The 20,708-nt window shown below is 43.6% G+C and overlaps 1 protein-coding gene across 3 annotated transcripts in view; it reads right to left on the bottom strand.

Moving 5' to 3' along the window:
• The window catches only part of HEPACAM2 (HEPACAM family member 2), a 42,626-nt gene that overhangs the window by 21,211 nt on the left and 707 nt on the right, over positions 1-20,708 (bottom strand). For all 3 annotated transcript variants that reach the window (XR_015946420.1, XR_015946421.1, XM_035130001.3), the window contains exons 2-4: positions 15,425-15,778; positions 13,294-13,578; positions 4,087-4,386 (exon numbers count right to left, since the gene is read on the bottom strand). Coding sequence is in view for 1 of the 3 variants with exons in the window: in XM_035130001.3 (XP_034985892.3) it covers positions 4,087-4,386; positions 13,294-13,578; positions 15,425-15,778 (939 nt within the window). In the remaining 2 variants the exon portion in view is untranslated. The remainder of the gene's footprint in view (positions 1-4,086; positions 4,387-13,293; positions 13,579-15,424; positions 15,779-20,708) is intronic.

Here is a 20,708-nt window from a genome sequence, read left to right as displayed (position 1 = left end):
AGATCAATCATAAGACTTACAGTTCTAAATACTTCTCTGAGCAGAAGCACAATTGTATATTCCTACGTGCTTCCTATATTTATGACTAATTTATTTTAGTCATTTGAGGGTTTGCTTTGCAAGATAAGGAGCCATAAACTGCTGCCTCTTTTTACAAGTCTGCTAATATTGACATCATAGAAACCAATAACACCATTAGTCACAAACTGTAAAACTCTGAAGGTCACGAGTTAGACATTACAGAACTAACCCGTGTCTGTGTCATTGTTGGCGGTTGGAGGATGGATGGTGGCTAATGGATTAAGGTTGAATCCTGACAAGACAGAAGTACTGTTCTTGGGGGACAGGGGGCGGGCTGGTGTGGAGGACTCCCTGGTCCTGAGTGGGATAACCGTGCCCTTGAAGGACCAGGTGCGCAGCCTGGGAGTCATTTTGGACTCACAGCTGTCCATGGAGGCACAGGTCAATTCTGTGTCCAGGGCGGCTGTCTATCAGCTCCATCTGGTACACAGGCTGAGACCCTACCTGCCCATGGACTATCTCACCAGAGTGGTGCATGCTCTAGTTATCTCCTGCTTGGACTACTCCAATGCGCTCTACGTGGAGCTACCTTTGAAGGTGACCCGGAAATTACAATTAATCCAGAATGCGGCAGCTAGACTGGTGACTGGGAGCGGCCACCGAGACCATATAACACTGGTCCTGAAAGACCCACAATGGCTTCCAGTATGTTTCCCACCACAATTCAAAATGTTGGTGCTGATTAAAGCCCTAAACGGCCTCAGCCCAATATACCTGAAGGAGTGTCTTCACCCCCATCATTCTGCCCAGACACTGAGGTCCAGCGCCAAGAGCCTTCTGGCGGTTCCCTCACTGCAAGAAGCAAAGCTACAGGGAACCAGGCAGAGGGCCTTCTTGGTAGTGGCGCCTGCCCTGCGGAATGCCCTCCCATCAGATGTCAAAGAGATAAACAACTACCTGACATTTAGAAGACATCTGAAGGCAGCCCTGTTTAGGGAAGTTTTTAATGTGTGACATTTTAATGTATTTTTAATATTTGTTGCTGGGGAGACCCATCCAGATGGGAGGGGGACAAATAAATTATTATTATTATTATTATTGTTGATTTATAGCCTATCCTTAAACAAAATATGCTTATTAATTTCATTCTGAAATTATGTACCTTCATTCTGAAGGTACATAAACTGGTCGAGGGGACGTGGCCAGCGGTTGCTGCAACTGCTCCACAGAGTCCAGAGCTGTAGAAGTGGCTGTGCTATATTTGACAACAAGTATCTGCCGTGTACATTCCTTTGGCTGGGAAGCATCCTTGACATCAAAGCATCCTTTGGTGACTGCTCTGAAGTTCCTGTCTGGCTCGCCATCCCCTCTGCTCCTATGGTCCGGGTGGGGTGGGGTGGATCTGAGAGCTGCCAAGAACTCAGGCATCTGGTATAGGAACCTCTGGTCCCAAGGCAGGAAAGTCTAGATCTGATTGCTCCTCAGGACCATAAGCAGCATGGAGATTCTCCAAATCTCCTTGCTTCTCATCTGAGGAGATCTTAGATTAGACTGAACCCTGACACCTACTTTGTGTTATAAGGTGGGGGACATTTGGCCCTCCATATGTTGCTGAGCTACAACTCCCTCCTATCTAGTATGTATGGCTAAGCATGGTCTCCGCAGGCGAAGTCCAAGGGGAGATGCATACTCCAGCAGATCTCCACGGTGATCCAGTGATCCTAAGGAGCCATCAGGCCTGGGCATGCCTGCCTCAATTAAAAAACCCTTTTAGAAAGATCCTTAGTCCCACCCCACCCCCGATTTGTTCCAGGGATGGATCCAGTTTGGGCAGGCACAGGGTGAATAAACCTGATCTGGGGGCCGCAGACAGATCAGGGGGTCCCTGCAAAATCCCAGTGAAATCATCTCTAACCAGTGCAGTTAGATCTCTCTAACACAAACTAGATTGGCTATCTTGCCACATGTTCCAACTTATTAGCAACTAATATTGGTTTGATGTAAAGCAAGCCCAATGATATGTAATTATATATATGAGCTCAATTTTTAAATAGTATGAGTTAACTACTGGTAAGATATGATTGGCAATATATTCTTAAAAGTGTAAATAGTGCTTTTTGCAGCTTTTGCTAGCTTTTCAGATCTTACCATAAACTGTAATATTGGTGCTTTTATTATCCTATTCAATTGAGTCCTATTTTACTTCCATGAATAGGGAATATGTAATTTTACACAACACAAAACCTTTGATTATGTTTTTCTTTCCTAGGCGTCATTTAAAAAAACCTGAATAGGTTTCACTGTAAAATTGTAACCTATTTTCCTTTCAGTGCGTTTGAAAACACAGAACTTTCATCTGTGATTATATTAAATCCCTTTGTACAATAGGCAGCTGCTGACCATATTTATCTTAAGCGTAAAGGCTCAGGTCTTTGTGTTGTCAAAGCCAAACAAGCTTGTGAAATGTCCTGCAAGGCAACATCTGAATAACTTGAGTTTACATTAATGTAATGGCTATGTGAAAAAGATTAATAACAGGGCAGCGTGTAAGAGTTATCCTCATTCTAACAAATATTTTTTTCTATATAAAAATGGGGGCAGGGAAGGAGAAGGACCTTGTGCAACTTTACACAACATATTTTAAACATTTATTAACTAATTAAGAAAGAAAAATATTTCTGTAACTATACAGATCAGCTATAATCTGAGAGGAAAGAATTTACCTTAGCAGTTTTCTTGTTTAAAGCACCATATGGGTTAACTTGGGAGTAATCCCCTTTGGGGTCAAGGGGATTCCTTCCCAAGTAAGCATGCATAGTATTGCAGCCTTGTTGATTCATATTTATTTATCCTGCTTATATCCCACTAGAAAAGCAGCTTACAAGGATCTCATTTGGTCTCTCTCCCAGGTGGCGCTGTGGGTTAAACCACAGAGTCTAGGGCTTGCTGATCAGAAGGTCGGCAGTTCGAATCCCTGCAACGGGGTGAGCTCCCGTTGCTCGGTCCCAGCTCCTGCCCACCTAGCAGTTCGAAAGCACATCAAAGTGCAAGTAGATAAATAGGGACCGCTCCGGCGGGAAGGTAAACAGCGTTTCTGTGTGCTGCTCTGGATCGCCAGAAGCAGCTTTGTCATGCTGGCCAAATGACTCGGAAGCTGTCGGCGGACAAACACCGGCTCCCTCGGCCTATAGAGCGAGATGAGCGCCACAACCCCAGAGTCGGACACGACTGGACCTGATGGTCAGGGGCTGCTTTACCTTTACCAAGATATTAGTAAGTTCCACATCCTCCAAACATCAATAAGGTTCATTCATTGTTGGACTGCAGCTCCCATCAGCCCTAGCCAGCATGGCCTTTGAACAGGGATCATGGGAGCTGGAGTCCAACAAAACCTGGAGAGCCACAGATCCCCCACCCTATCCTTGATTTATCAATGCTGCCTATATTTATGCTTCTGAAGTATGAATGGAAAACTCTTAAGTCTCCTCGTGATCAGGATAGGCGTATACTAATAAGCACATTAAGCTACAGTATAGTGATGTTCAAGGGCCGGAATGTAGTTACACTGCAGCCGTCACAGGCAGGTAGAACATCAGCAATGTTGGCTCTACTGTTTCCTTGTCAACTTTGGCTCAACTGTTTCATTCACAGCTGAATTACCTAACATACCACTTACCTCTATGCCAGGAACAGAACATGTATTAAAGGCCAACAACTCTAGTTTGGATAAGGAGTGGAGAAAAGAGCAAAATTTCAGAGATCACCCTTGATTTCTTCCTATATAGGTTCCCTTTCATGTCATTCTTCAGTAAGTAAATATAATTATATTGATTGATCCTACTACATAAATTAGTCACTGCATCAGTGTTGTTGTTTTGTGCTGAAGATGCCGAACCTTTCATAAAGGGCACCTCTATGCTATAAACCTTGGTCTCATTTGTACCTATTGAATTACAATGATCTCCTAGGCGGAAACCACAAGATATTGGCTGGCTGAGTTTTCTGACAGTGGCTTGGACGTTTTGTACAAACCTTGTAGGCTGACATACAAGCATTCATTCTTACCTTTTGGCATCATAATCACAAATATGTGGGTTTCTTTCCACTTCCCAGTCTTGTTGTTGAGAGCTCTGCACCTGTATTCTTCTGTTTTCTGCGTCACCTTCTCAGATACAACTTCCAGGGACCTTCCGTACTTAATGAGGCGCGTGGAGTTGTCGGCCCTCTGGGTCCATGAATAAAAAATATTTGGTGGATTGGAATCTGCTGAGCAGTAAAGCTGGACTGCTTCCCCTTTGTTAAACGTAAAATAATCCCCTAACTTCTGGCCATTGTCAGAATTTATGGTAAGTCCATAGGGCCCATCTGTGTGAATATAACAATTAAAGAGAGAGAACATAAACTCAACAGAAACATGACAAATGACTGCTGTTATGTCAGATCTTCCAACTGCAATATTTCTCTTTCACGTGCTGCTTTTTCTAGCTGTATCTTAAATCCATATAAAGATGATCTTTGGCTTCGTTGCATTTTAAACTTTCTTTCCATTCTGAGGCTTCCTTCGCATATACCGCTAAACTGCAATTTAGTGTTACGAGGATGAGCCACAGTGAGAGACTGGCTTTCAACCATCCCTTCTCTCCTCCGTGGAGGCTGTGAGGAGGAGAACAGACATTTCTGATTAAGCATAGTTTAGCTTTACCTCCCACCCCTAAACGGTTAAACTATGGTTTATTGAAACAATACAGCTTCTTAAGCCATAGATTGAAACTGTCCTGCTTCAAGTTAGGATGGAAAATGCGCCTCCTCACAAATGTAGCTATTAACAGAAAAAAAGACCTACGAAAAGCTTCTATTGACATACTTAATGTCATATCTAGGTTGGACCTTATTCCACCCAGACAATAGCATAGCTCTCAGAAGGGGTTGCTTCCAAGCCAAATCTAAAAAATGAGGGCATTGGTTTTTTCCTCTAAAATGTATTGACTTACCATAAGCATATGTACAAATCAGGACTACTGTCACATTCAAATTGCAAAACTCTTTCAATCCTCCTGACTGCTCTGGTTTCAGCCCCCCAGGGTGCCAGGAAGATGTGACCTGAATTCCACCTACCTAGGACAACTTCGCTGCCCATTAAACAAGCATCTTTCACTACAACACTGTAGCAAAGCTGGGATAAATGGCCATTTCTTCATTTTACACAACAGAACAGTGGATCTAAAACCACAAAAACTTGTTTGAACCTTGCACAAGAGTGAAACTCCTCTATTTACATATCAAGGTAAATTACATAAGATTTCTATTTACAGGGGGAGGAGAGGGATAAATTAGTTCTGGAATAACTCTAGGGTAAATAGAGTTTATGGTGCTTGCAGCTGGGTTTTTATTTACTGAACAATTGCGCTGTAGACCTAGGAGATGCACCCTAGCCAATCAACCAAGGATTCCTTACTTCTTCATATGACTCTGACTTCCAGAGGCATCAGCTTGTGAGGGTGATTGCAGAGGGGGGGGGGATATTGTGTGTGAGAGACATCAGAACATTGGGAGGAGCTGGGGCGGAGCCAAATGCAGTTGCACAGTTTCAATGGCTGCTCCTCTTGGCGCCTCCTCTTGGCGCGCCACCAGTGGGAGGTTGCTTCAACCCTCATTCCCCTCCATGGCGAGAGGAGGAGGAGGAGCCGGCCACTGGAGCAGCGACATTGGGGGACAGCCTCCCCCCAAAATATAGGGGCCTACCAAAAGGGCTTAGCCCCCTGGAGCTGGCATGCCTGCATGTCTTCACAAGGGGAAACATGAGCTGATGAGGCCATGTGTATCAAAGCAACCATATTGTCAGGGACTGTGGCTGAACTGAAAACCACCTGGGCTTGGTTTGGAGCTTATGACCAGGTGAACTTAAGTTTCGGAGCCTTCTTTGCTCACAGGAGGAAATGAGGATATGCAAATGGGGCATATGCAAATGGCAGGATGTCTGCAGCTTCTGGATTTTCTGAGTTTGGTATAAATACAAGCAACTTGACATCCTTTCCTGGTCCAACCTGCTCAATCTCAGGTATCAGATAGGAAAGAGAAGGCATTTGTTCTCCAGTCACCCTGGATCTTCAGGGCACAATGAAGCCAGCACATGTATGTGCTTGCACACAGGTGTTCAGACAGCTAGGTAAAAGGCAAAGGACCCCTGGATGGTTAAGTCCAGTCAAAGGTGACTATGGGATTGCGGCGCTCATCTCGCTTCAGGCCAAGGGGGCCGGCATTTGTCCACAGACAGCCTTCTGGGTCATGTGGCCAGCATGACTAAACCACTTCTAGTGCAACTGTGACGGAAAACAGAGCGCATGGAAATGCCGTTTACCTTCCCGCCACAGCAGTACCTATTTATCTACTTGCACTGGCGTGCTTCCAAACTGCTAGGTGCGCAGGAGCTGGGACAGACCAATGGGAGCTCACTCTGTTGCAGGGATTTGAACTTGCCAACCTTCCAATCAGCAAGCCCAAGAGCCTCAGTGGTTTAGACCACAGCGCCACCCGCATCAGCTAGAGAAAGGGTTAGTCAATACTGCCTCAGCACCAGGAAATGGGAGAGTCTGTGGTAGAACAGGATGCTACCATGGGGCCACCATCTTCACAGCAAACGCAGTTTGCCAGCTGTGCTCCGCCTCCGCCTGCTCGGCTGAAGTGAGACGGCAGCAGTGGCAGCGAAGCTGCCTCCGTCAAAGGAAACCTGGACTTGGGCTACCTTCCACCCACACTCCTTCAAGTCACAACGAGCACAGACAGCGCTGCCCCACAATGCTCTGTGGCACCTCCTTTGGATGCATGAGGTGCCATGGAGCATTGTGGGGCAGCGCTGTCTGTGTTCGCTGAGACTTGAAGGAATGTGGGCTGAAGGTAGCCCAGGTCCAGGTCCAGGTTTCCCCCGACGCAGGCAGCTCTGCTGCCGCCTCGCTTCAGCCACTGCTGCTGGGAAAGGAGCGGAGCGGGCAAGGTGGAGGTGCGGGCAGCTCCGTGAGCCTCCTTGATGTGCCCCCTGCTCAGCGGGCGCCCTGGCGCACCGCACCAGTCAGTCCAATAGGAAGGACAGCCCTGTATCTGTGTAAGGGGGAAAGTTGCTCCTCCTCCCGGCCCCATCTTGTGCAGTAAAGTGTAGAAAGAGATAACTTTTGCAAGATCTGCTATTTTGTGGGCAGTTCCAGAACTCAATGAAATTAAAGCCCAGGTTGCCTGCTGAACTAAAACAAATGCCTCATCACACTTGCTGAACAATTTAATCTACACATGCCTTGTTTCTACTTTTTCTTTACAAAATGGTTTTGCATGGTTACCAACATGGAGCCAATGGCTAGCAAGGGAAAAGGTGGTCCTGTAATAGCACAGAGCCCCCCCCCTTACCTGAAGTGATCTCATCTACCAAATTCTCCTTTCAAGTCATAATTCAATATGAACTTTATCATTAGCACAGTAAAAACCCTGTTTGCCAGCTACCAGTTCTCCCAATAAGAAGCCAGTCCTGGCCCCAGGGTCCATGTATATACCATATGCCATTGCTGCCAGGAGAATTGCAGTAATAATAAAGGTCACTCACAGTAAATACTTGCCATCTGCTCAGAAACAAGATGGATAACAGTTTCGTGGTGACAGGCGCCAATTGGTCATGTTCCCACTGAGACGTAAATTGTTGCTAAGAAGTGGTGATTTATTATTTTACAAGTCATTTAGTAAATAGCATTTACTGAGTCAAAAGGAAAGGTTCCCTCTTTGGAGAACAGCATCAGAAAAGTGCCAGAGAAGAATTATTCTGAAAATGTCCTTTAAAAGCTAGAAGTATTTCATCTAAAAATAAAATAAAATGTTTTTAGATGATTAAATAAAAATAAAAATCAGTACTACTCATGGTCTGTTTGGTTTGTCTGCTAATTGCAAACAAATATACTAATAGCCAATTGCACTTTCGTACAGAAATCACTTAGTGCAAAACTAGGAAGGACAGATTGGCCTTCCTGACCAAATACTGCATAACCAAAGCTAAATAGAAGGTTCACACTGGTGCTCAACACTGTTACAAAATACCCATTATGGAAAGCCTCAAATTAGCACCAAAGGTTGCAATAGTAATGGACATTGCAGTGTGCTGCATGGTATCAAGTCACACCCACAGCATACATTTAAAGCACTCTTATACCACTTGAAAGTTCTAGCTCCGCCCCTCCACAAATCATGAGAACTGCAGTTTGAGCTACAATTCCCAGAATCCTTAACAAACTATGGTTCCCAGGATTCTCAGGGGAGAGAAGCCGTAAATGGCATGGATGTGGCTAGGAAGGAAAGAAGCATTCAGTCAATCCAAAGCCCATCATATATATGTGATGCTTATGACTCATTCAGAGATGCGATAGGATTATGAGCCAAGGAGTCTGGCAAAAGCTAGTTGGTGCTGACCTTTAAAGCCCTAAACGCCTTCAGCGTCTCCACCCTATTACTCCATCCCATTACTCAGCCCAGACACTGAGGTCCTCCTCTGAGGGTCTTCTGCTGGTTCCCTCACTGCGAGAAGCGAGTTACAGGGAACCAGGCAAAGGTTCCAAAATTTTATGCCTAGAAGTACTTGATCTGGATCCATTTAAATATTCAGATTTGCTTACCGGTAGGTTTACCTACAAAATGGCTTTCTGAAGGCCTGCTCACCACTTATTGGTGTTTTAAATGATCCATGGTTATAGCCTACTGTTATAGGTCATCTGTGGTGAAGGTACCTTCACCAAAACAGTTCTTCATATCTGTCAAACTAAAGAATGGTGCCCAAAGCAAACATCAGCTGCTAGCCCCATATCCTATGTAGCCTACGCTCAATGTCTACAAGAAGAATTTTGAAATATTTCTCAAACTATCTGTGGTGAGAGCACAGATGCATTAAGTAATTTTTCAGTTATTATTTCCAAAATTGTTATATTTAAATTAATTTCTAATCGTATTTGCAGATTAGGCAATCCCACTATCTGTAATGGCAACCTTTTTACATCAACATGGCTGTTAATTCTTCACAGCAACTTGATTTTTATGGGCAGTGAGTGAGTTTATTACATTTATGGTTATACTTCTGCTTAGAATGTTTATCGATCAGGTATTAGTGTGTATTTTAATTTTATATGTAGTTTCATCACACCGTTCAGGCATATTAGCTAAGAGACAAAATTCATTGTGACAAATTGTTGGGATGCTTTATTGAACAACCAAAGGAGACCAGTATGGTTGAACTGTATTTGGTCTTTGGTACAGATTATTGTTTACAGTATTTACTTTTATATTAAAGTGGTTTAGATCTCCTCAAATGAGCAATAATTGTTCACACAATTCTCACTTCTGTCTCTGCCCATTTTGTTGCTAGTGTTTGGTTTTGGGCTTTATACACCTTGATTGTGGTTCCTGTAAATGGCATTTCCATATTTTGGCTCATAAGGTAATTCTTCTCTTGGAAGTGTACCCACCATGTTTTCTCAACTTCCATCATTTCATCTCTAAACCCCATATTTACTTAATGTCGCCAGTTTTTGACATGCTTCCAACACCTTCCCGAGTCAACAAAGCTTCTTTCAAGAGTGGATCAAGTAAACCGGTTTGCTTACAGCTTGGTTAAACAAAGTTATCCTTTATCTTGTTGGTCAAATCATTCCAGTCTCCAAAATACTGCATATAATTAACACATATAACTAACCTAACATGGAACAGCCATAATTTTGATCTAGTTGTATCCATTCAGATGGGTAACATTTTGTTGGGAGCTGCCCAGTATGGCTGGAGCAACCCAGTCAGATGGGTGGCTTATTATTATTATTATTAGTAGTAGTAGTAGTAGTAGTAGTAGTATTAACTGCATGGACAAAGAGACAGGTGAAACATTGGTTTTCTAACCATTCTGTACTTCAATTCTCTTTAGCCTTACCTAGAACTGACCTTCTGTCATAATGAGAAGGTGCCATCATGAGAGCTCAATGGAAGTTTACTATGGTCCAAAAGGCAGACTAGGGTTTGCATCCAGATGGGAGGAATATTGTATTAGTTTCGCTGATTATACATGCTAGTGCTTCTGTCCTGTTTTCTAACATTCCTTTCACACTACAGTACCTGTTGTGCTATGGAAATGTAACTTTTTGACCACTATATAAGGATGTCGTGTTAAATTTCATTCACACCTGTGGGTACAGTGTGACACAACAGTGAACGTTGTTGGACAACGTTGCTGCTCCCCTACCCTTTCTTCACATGTGCAATTCTGTTCCTCAGTGATTCACTCATGAACGTGGTTGGAAAGAACTGTATGCCTCTATACTGCTCCAAATGTTGACACTTTGTTGTTGTTTAGTCGTTTAGTCGTGTCCGACTCTTCGTGACCCCATGGACCATAGCACGCCAGGCACTCCTGTCTTGCGCTGCCTCCCGCAGTTTGGTCAAACTCATGTTCGTAGCTTCGAGAACACTGTCCAACCATCTTGTCCTCTGACGTCCCCTTCTCCTAGTGCCCTCAATCTTTCCCAACATCAGGGTCTTTTCCAAGGATTCTTCTCTTCTCATGAGGTGGCCAAAGTATTGGAGCCTCAGCTTCACGATCTGTCCTTCCAGGGAGCACTCAGGGCTGATTTCCTTAAGAATGGATAGGTTTGATCTTCTTGCAGTCCATGGGACTCTCAAGAGTCTCCTCCAGCACCACAATTCAAAAGCATCAATTCTTCGGCGATCAGCCTTCTTTATGGTCCAGCTCTCACTTCCATACATCACTACTGGGAAAACCATAGCTTTAACTATACGGACCTTTGTCGGCAAGGTGATGTCTCTGCTTTTTAAGATGCTGTCTAGGTTTGTCATTGCTTTTCTCCCAAGAAGCAGGCGTCTTTTAATTTCGTGACTGCTGTCACCATCTGCAGTGATCAAGGAGCCCAAGAAGGTGAAATCTCTCACTGCCTCCATTTCTTCCCCTTCTATTTGCCAGGAGGTGATGGGACCAGTGGCCATGATCTTGGTTTTTTTGATGTTGAGCTTCAGACCATATTTTGCGCTCTCCTCTTTCACCCTCATTAAAAGGTTCTTTAATTCCTCCTCGCTTTCTGCCATCAAGGTTGTGTCATCTGCATATCTGAGGTTGTTGATATTTCTTCTGGCAATCTTAATTCCGGCTTGGGATTCATCTAGTCCAGCCTTTCGCATAATGAATTCTGCATATAAGTTAAATAAGCAGGGAGACAATATACAACCTTGTCGTACTCCTTTCCCAATTTTGAACCTCTCAGTTGTTCCATATCCAGTTCTAACTGTAGCTTCTTGTCCCACATAGAGATTTCTCAGGAGACAGATGAGGTGATCAGGCACTCCCATTTCTTTAAGAACTTGCCATAGTTTGCTGTGGTCGACACAGTCAAAGGCTTTTGCATAGTCAATGAAGCAGAAGTAGACGTTTTTCTGGAACTCTCTAGCTTTCTTCATAACCCAGCGCATGTTTGCTATTTGGTCTCTGGTTCCTCTGCCCTTTCGAAATCCAGCTTACACTTCTGGGAGTTCTCGGTCCACATACTGCTTAAGCCTGCCTTGTAGAATTTTAAGCATAACCTTGCTAGCGTGTGAAATGAGCGCAATTGTGCGGTAGTTGGAGCATTCTTTGGCACTGCCCTTCTTTGGAATTGGGATGTAGACTGATCTTCTCCAATCCTCTGGCCATTGCTGAGTTTTCCAAACTTGCTGGCATATTGGGTGTAGCACCTTAACAGCATCATCTTTTAAAATTTTAAATAGTTCAGCTGGAATATCATCACTTCCACTGGCCTTGTTATTAGCAGTGCTTTCTAAGGCCCATTTGACTTCACTCTCCAAGATGTCTGGCTCAAGGTCAGCAACCACACTACCTGGGGTGTATGAGACCTCCATATCTTTCTGGTATAATTCCTCTGTGTATTCTTGCCACCTCTTCTTGATGTCTTCTGCTTCTGTTAGGTCCTTACCACTTTTGTCCTTGATTATGGTAATCTTTGTACGAAATGTTCCTTTCATGTCTCCAATTTTCTTGAACAGATCTCTGGTTTTCCCCATTCTATTGTTTTCCTCTATTTCTTTGCATTGCTCATTTAAGAAGACCCTCTTGTCTCTCCTTGCTGTTTTTTGGAAATCTGCATTCAGTTTCCTGTATCTTTCCCTTTCTCCCTTGCATTTTGCTTGCCTCCTCTCCTCCGCTATTTGTAAGGCCTCGTTGGACAGCCATTTTGCTTTCTTGCATTTCCTTTTCCTTGGGATGGTTTTCGTTGCTGCCTCCTGTATAATGTTACGAGCCTCCATCCATAGTTCTTCAGGCACTCTGTCCACCAAATCTAAATCCTTAAACCTGTTCCTCACTTCCACTGTGTATTCATAAGGGATTGGATTCAGATTGTATCTTACTGGCCCAGTGGTTTTTCCTACTTTCTTCAGTTTAAGCTGGAATTTTGCTACAAGAAGCTGATGATCTGAGTTACAGTCAGCTCCAGGTCTTGTTTTTGCTGACTGTATAGAGCTTCTCCATCTTTGGCTGCAGAGAATATAATCAATCTGATTTCGATGCTGCCCATTTGGTGATATCCATGTGTAGAGTCGTCTCTTGTGTTGTTGGAAGAGAGTGTTTGTGATGACCAGCTGGTTGACACTTTACTCCCATAATTTTCTGGGTTAGTGGAGGAAACAGAATAAACTTCTGTGTGAATGCAGCCCAGGGCTGCAGACACTATGGTTCAATCTGTCACTCAGTCACAAAGGTTATTGGGGCTGGGGATAGCCACTCTCTCTTAGCCTAGCCTACCCCACAGGGCTGGTGTGAGGTTAAAAGGGGAGGGTGGGTATTCTTCAGCTGCTTGGAGAATACAGTGGTACCTCTGGTTACGAACTTAATTCGTTCCAGAGGTCCGTTTTTAACCTGAAACTGTTCTAAACTAGAGGCGTGCTTTCGCTAATGGGGCCTCTTGCTACCGCTGCACTGCCAGCACACAATTTCCATTCTCATCCTCGGGTTCTTAACTCGAGGTAACTCTTCCAGGTTAGCGGAGTTTGTAACCTGAAGCGTTTGTAACCTGAGGCGTTTGTAACTTGAGGTACCACTGTATGTGGGATATAAACAAATAAACAAATAATCTACTGTAATGGCAAAGAGCTACCATTTGTCCACTATCACTCTTAATTCTCCCCACCACCACCTCCTTCTCTCAATTCAGCTACTATATGCAACATATGGACTACATTACTGTATATGCTACTCACAATATATAGTTGGCATGATCACGTCACTCTCCATTGCGCTGACTGGGTTTTCTGCTAAACAGCTGTAATTCCCAATGGCTTCTTTGACGACAGGGACAATCTGAAGCGTGCTGTTGTTTGCGGACAAGGAATAGATAGTGCCAGCTTCAATGGGATCTCCATTTTTCAACCACTGGTAAGCGACCCGTGTGCCTTCCTCCACAGTGCATGTCAAAGTAATGTTCCCACTGTTCTCCACGACTCCAGCAAAGGGTTCAATGTATACGACTGGCTTTGTGACAGGAACTGCAATATAAAAGATCTTTGAAGTTAGGATCAATGTATTTTAAGCAAGGAGCGGGTAACCTTTGGCCCTCTGGATGTTGCTAGATCCCCCTCCCAGAGTCCCCTGGCAGCATGGCCAATGGGTTTACAATTTATTTGCTGAATAATTTAGGAACCGGGGGGAAACTGCTTGACTTCCCTCCACCCATGTGGGGGCACTGGTGTGCGGAGGGGGGGCAGGGGGAGCGCATTGAACCAGGTACCATTTGGGGGAAAGGGTGCCATTGCAGCTGCCCCCTCGAAAGTGTGTTGCGTGCTGCGCCATCACAGGACGCGCGCCACATGCCACACAACCTCAGGGCACGCGCCAGCCACACCCCTGCCTGTTCTCTGCTCCGGGGGCTACAACATGTTGCTCTGCCACTGTGTGGGGGAATACCACATGAGGGGAGTCCTGGGGCCAGGTGGGCTAATCCCAAACCTGCCACTAACAAGCATCACAGGTGTGCTCCCTACATACATGGTAGAAATTTGTGCAGCCCCACCTCCCACTGCAGCAGATGGCAGAAATGCTTCCCAGCTGTCCATGCATTCACACAGTGTGGGAAAGCACTCTCCCTGGGTATAAATGTATGCAAGTAGAGCTCCTCTATGTGTGTGCGTGGACTTTAGCCCTATTGCAGTCCCCCTCCTTGTATGGGAGAGCTTTGCCCATATCCATTAGTAGCTGGGCAGAGTCATTTTACCCTGTCTCCTGATGGTAAAGCATTTCTGCCATTTGCACCAGTAAATGTGTCCACCATGCACAACAGCAAGGAGTGGGCGAATCTATCTTTTTTGGTTTCTCTCATTTTTTCTATCTACTTTCAGTACTCCACATCAGTGAGCAGTGCTTCAAAGTCCACATGAAAATTCACCAGCATTTTTCTACAATTTTCTCCTAATCTATGCTTCTTTGTGTGTGATTTTGTCTAATATACTTTTTTTTTGGCGAAGTATAATTTCCCTGCGATTCAAGGTACCCATGTCCGAGCCCTTTTTGTTCTGGTGCTTCCCCAGGAAAACCTGCTCTTTGAAGCTCAATCAGAGCAAACATTGATCTGTGGAAAACCCAAATTGACGTTTGCTCCAATTCAGGTTTAAAGAGCAGGATTTCCAAAGGAGGAGCAAAAGAACAACAACAACAACTGCACACTCGGACACGGAGCATTAAAACATGGCCTTTGCCTGGAAAGAGCGGTGCAAAAGGTAAGGGTGGATAAGCCCAAAGTCTGCCACATAAAGTAAAATAGTGGGAATGAGCTAGTTAAGTGTCTGAGGTGGTAGAATGAATGGTACGATTTCATACACCTGGTGTGTGTGTGTGTGTGTGTGTGTGTGTGTGTGTGGGATTTCTGGGGGAAAGTGGCAGTGAGGGAGGAAGTGCTTAGACACAGAGTAGTCCTGTATCTAGAAAGCATGGAATTTATTTATTGAATCCTGGTGTGATTCAAAACACCTCTGATGGAATTTAGACTAAATAGCCGTCTTGCCATAGTTGCAGTTGTATTTGGGGAATCTGGGCTCAACAAAACATGCTGCAGAAGAGAAGGATCTCTTGGTTGTTGGTGGGGCACGCTCTGTCGCTGCCTGCATGCGTACCTCTCTCCCTGCCACTGGTACCCCAGGCACCACCGGGGGTTGCTATGCTGGTACTAGAAGGGCCCAGGGAAAAGAGTTAAATAGCCCCCTTCCACAGAGCACAGTGTGCTGCCAATTGTACAATTGTACAATTGTGGCTGCTATTAACCCTCATAGGAGACGGCCACAGAACCTCTATATAGCATTCTGGTTGAACCTTTAGATTCCAACATTTTATATTACTTACCATCCACGGTAACTTGAACCTTTGCACTTGCAGGTATGGTTCGGTTTCCATCGATATTGATTTTGATAATATAATTGCCTTCATCGCTGAAGTTCAGAGATCTTATCTGCAAGGATGCATTTGGAGGCTTAAGTGCAATTTTGTGCCTATATTCCAAGTCTGGAACTACTGACTGATTTACCAAGCAGCCAATCAGAAATCTGGGGGTTGTTGGTGGCTTCTCAAACAGCCATATTATCTGGATATTGGAAACTGCAATGTTGAAATTGTAGTCAACTGGGAGAGTGAGGGACTGCCCTTTAATACCACGGATGGCATGGGATGGGACTGTCAGCTTCAAGGCAGAACAAATACCTGCAGGGGGAAAGAAATTTTGAAAAAAGATTATAATTTGCAATGCAAATAGGCCACAAACAATGGTTGCTTTATGTGCCACTGCAGTAAGAGACAGCCTATCTCAAAAACTTTCTGGGAGTAAAATTAGTATGTCAAATTTTAAATAGCTTTGGAATCTTCTTGATGTCAGCATTTCTCACTTCAACTCTTCACCCCATGTTTAAACACGGCAATTTATTTTATCATTTACTACTTAATAAGCCTGCTATAGCCATTGTATGGAAATACAATGAGAAGGAACCATGGCCTGTAGCAACCATTTATGTCATCACCCTGACACTCAAGACCAGGCATCCCCAAACTTCGGCCCTCCAGATGTTTTGGACTACAATTCCCACCTTCCTCTACCACTGGTTCTGTTCGCTAGGGATCATGGGAGTTGTAGGCCAAAACATCTGGAGGGCCGCAGTTTGGGGATGCCTGCTTAAGACTTATTCACTCATTGGTCATACTTCAGCCTGGTTCATGGGTAGGGTGCTACCATGATCCCTTGGAGCAAGACCAGCAGTTCACATTAAGATTGACAGACAGCTGTGTGTCGCTACTTCCACACTGGAATTTTGCTCTGGAATAACCATGCTTTGCTCATTCACTTTTTTTTTTTTTAAAACAATGCATCGACATGATGTTTTTGCCTTTTGGTTTCTGTTCCCACCCATCCCGATTCAAAACAGATTCCTTAAAAAAAAAACCTTAATGGGCAGTAAGGACTAATAATTACTTTTAAGCACAGACTCTGTATTCTACTTATCTGATTTGCATTTTTTGTTGTTGTATCTGAAGAAGTGTGCATGTACATGAAAGCTCATGCCAATGACAAACTTAGTTGGTCTCTAAGGTGCTACTGGAGGGAATTTATAAATTTAATTTTACTGTATTATGGAAATTTTTAATTTATTTTTTTTTAAAAAAAATCCTGTGTAATTTCTCCAGGTATATATGGCCTATGGCACGGCTCTTCCTGCATATTGTCATTTCCTTCCATATAGTCTGTCACACATCTCTACCATTTTAACTCTTCCCTTTCCAAATAGCATTGTCTCTATATCCATTTATTTTCTATATCCATTTAATTGCAGAAGGTAGGGGAATGTGGCCAGGGGACGGGACGGGACGAGTACTATTTAATCCTATCCCCACTAACAGTGATCCTGATGAATAATGCCCCTGTGTGTCATACGGGAGCTGGGAAAAGAGGACATTTAAATGGAAGCTTAGTTGCTATTCCAAGCCAGCTGAAAGCAGGGCAATGGTTGGGTGCTTCTATATGGTCCATGTATGGAAGTACCCTGTGTACGCCTGCCTCTTGTGAAGTCGATACAGGACTGCAGAATATGGGCCAATAATATATACAACCATAACATACGTTTCTATGTGGCTTCTCTTGCTTGTGAAACCTGCCCTGTTTACAGACATGGAAAACGTCCAAGCAAAAAAACCAGCTGAAAAGGAACCCTTTTGTTTTTGCTGTCAAAAAGGGTGGAGTTGCCTCTAGGGGATGTAAATTTGTTCTGTATGAGTATGACCTGATGATTTATTCAGGTATAATCACTATGGGAGAACTTCTGCAAAGCCAGAAGGAAGCAGGAATTAAGGAAGTTGCTGATATACAACAAATCCTCCTTGTTTGGTCTGTTTATTTGCTATGGGAACAGTGTTGGGATTTAAAATTTGGTCCAAGTATCACCTCAGAGGCAACCTTGAGAGCTGCGCTGGGAAGGAAGGTAAACTGTCTCAAAATAATAAGAAAAATACAAGTACAAATATTTAATTAGTGCCTGGCACGGTCGTGTTTTAACTAGATACCTCTGATAACTAAGGCCATTTGCAGCCCTACATGAACTAAGGCAGAGTTGAGCTGTCTTTCTTTCTTACTTACTTACTTACTTAAAGGTAAAGGTAAAGGGGCCCCTGACCATCAGGTCCAGTCGTGTCTGACTCTGGGGTTGCGGCGCTCATCTCGCTCTATAGGCCGAGGGAGCCGGCGTTTGTCCGCAGACAGCTTCCGGGTCATGTGGCCAGCATGACAAAGCTGCTTCTGGTGAACCAGAGCAGCGCACGGAAACGCCGTTTACCTTCCCGCTGTAGCGGTTCCTATTTATCTACTTGCACTTTGATGTGCTTTCGAACTGCTAGGTGGGCAGGAGCTGGGACCGAGCAACAGGAGCTCACCCCGTTGCAGGGATACGAACCGCCGACCTTCTGATCAGCAAGCCCTAGACTCTGTGATTTAACTCACAGCGCCACCTGGGTCCCACTTACTTACTTACTTACTTTTAATAGGAGGGTGATAGAATAAGCTTACCTCCTAGGGGTTGAGATGTTGCATTGTAAGTACTTTTGGCTTAAGAAAGCTGAAATTTAGAAGTACTTAGATCTACAAATCCAAGCAGTCTTAAAACCTAGTTTAAAGACCAGGATCTGAAATGTGAAGATAACTATACAGTAAGCTTTCTAAGCAAACCACGCCCTTCCTTGGCTCCAGTTATCTCTTCAAGGCCGTTTATGTGTATTGGATATAAACAGGCTAGGTTTCTGCAAAGTGACCTCCAACTGGAGCGTGGGCTGCATTTTGCTTCTATATCCGGCTTTAAGTATTAGTAAGCACAACACCACCCTTGTTGACTGGAAACATCCTGCAGCTTTTTTTGTTTAAATAAAAACCGTGCCATCATATTTTGAGTTTAATGCATAAACTTAAGATCTCCGTGGGAAGATTTTCTTTTCTTTTTTTTCCTTTTTCAAAAATAAGTACAGGTCACATTCTGATCCTAAAAGTAACCTGAGCTTAATTCTCTAGTGATCTATATGCAGTGCTTTTTTAAAAAAATGTTTTAGGGGTACTCTCATTTTGACTCAAGAAAACCACCATTTTATAGTTCAAATCGGGAGAAAATAAATACAGTAAATGGACAAAAGTACAAAGATTCACAAAATGTTTAGGGGTATGCGTACCCCTGCGTACCCCCAGGAAAAAGCACTTTCTATATGTTTATGAGCATATAGTTCCAAGCCAAGTAAAGCAGAATGCTTTACCATTAGAATGGTAGTGTTTTACAGTACAATCCTACACACAACTACTCAGAAGCCGCACTAAGTTCAGTCTTGCTCCCATTTCCCACAGGACATGATTTAACAGCAGCAGTAAGTCAGCTTTTCATTAATACAGCCAGGAATTCAAACGCTCTGTACCTGTCTCTGTTTAAGAAAATACCTGGTAAGAAACAACTTTTCTCCATAGCACATCTAGGGGATGAGCCTGCCTAAAATCACACCTTTAAGATCCACCCCCCCCCAAAGGAAATTTGGTGACTGCTTAGCCACCCCTGATTTAGAAGTTCTGCTTTTTGGTGATGGGCAGCTGAATCATCCTGTATTCTATCTGTAGTTTTCTGCACACACTTCAAAATTCTGGTTTTAACCCATAAAGCCCCTGAAATCTCCTATTCCCATCTGATCCTGAGGCCCTCTCCTCTTTATCATCTGTGCACTGGTTTAAAGCAGGCATCCCCAAACTTCGGCCCTCCAGATGTTTTGGACTACAATTCCCATCATCCCTGACCACTGGTCCTGTTAGCTAGGGATCATGGGAGTTTTAGGCCAAAACATCTGGAGGGTTGCAGTTTGGAGATGCCTGGTTTAAAGGATCTTATACTGAATCTTGGTGGTAGTGAAAACCCCAGTCGTTTGTAGTTTACGGTAATTCAGGATGAAGTAAAGAACCTGTGCATAGCTGAAAATGGATGGGTGGGGGGACAATTTTGCACAAGGTGGGTTCAGCTAGGGTGAGGTGTTTGCTGACAATTGAGCCAATAGGGCAGAAACCTCTATCAATCAGAATTATGTCCTCTTCTTTTTCTCCTAACACTAGCAAAGACTGATGTTTCTATTCTATTCTGGCTCCCTAAAAAGAAGGCCACTCTGCATATTTTTCTACAGATTTTCTCCACAAGTTTTTGTGTGTGGCAGCAACCATTTCCCCTTCTGCAATGCCTGGAATAATGTTTAGTCTGGGGCATTATGTAGGATGCAAAATGGTGGGCAGGCTGGTGCTGCTTCTTGAGCGGCAGCAACAAAACAAAACTTGGGAAGGGGTCTTGTTTGCCATGGGCCATTGTCACAGCAAATGGTAAGCTTGAGGAGTTGTTGGAGATTCCCCCCCCCCCCCTACAAAAATTGTGAGATGGTTTCTCTCCAGTTTCTCTGTCCACGAAGTGGAGAATTCTCATTGTCATTTGTGAACAGCTATAGTTCTTTTTGGAAGAAGTTTATAAAAGTTTATAAAATTGATAATTTTGGTGGCATGGTGAGCTTCCTGCCCTCCTGCTCCCAGTTCTACATCTAGAACAACACATACTGGATGCGAAAGCAAGTAAATTATTACAAATCATAGTAAGATAAAATGTGCTAAATGTGGCATCTTTTGAAACCAAAACATCACAAACGGGATCAAGCTTGCAGATTTTAATGGACTACATCACACCTCACATGAGAAATGAAAGTAAAAAGCCAATTTAATTGTGACGTATAAAAGGACATAAAAGAGCCATAAAATTTATTTCATTTACAAGCACCGCAACTTTTTAAAAGTTCATTAATAATGATAAGAAATGTTTCTCCTAGGGAAACACATACATCTTGCTGAATGCCCATCTTATTCATTTTTGTGTGTGGTGTTTTATGAAAAGCCATTCATTTTTAATGCTAAGTATACTTTTCTTTATACAAAAACCATAATGTCTTAGGCAGAAGGATCTGTTGATAATACTGGGCCATTACATATGGAAAACTGAAAAGGAACAACCTTATTTGCATGACGTATTTCTCAAAAAGGCAGTGGGAATAATTGATACCTCAAATTTTCATGCTGCTTTTCTAAGGCTCCACA

This window comes from Zootoca vivipara, chromosome 11 (assembly GCF_965207765.1).
Source record: "Zootoca vivipara chromosome 11, rZooViv2.hap1.1, whole genome shotgun sequence".
Taxonomy (NCBI): Eukaryota; Metazoa; Chordata; class Lepidosauria; order Squamata; family Lacertidae; genus Zootoca; species Zootoca vivipara.
Note: the sequence above shows the minus strand (reverse complement) of the source record. Positions and strands in the feature narration are given on the sequence as shown.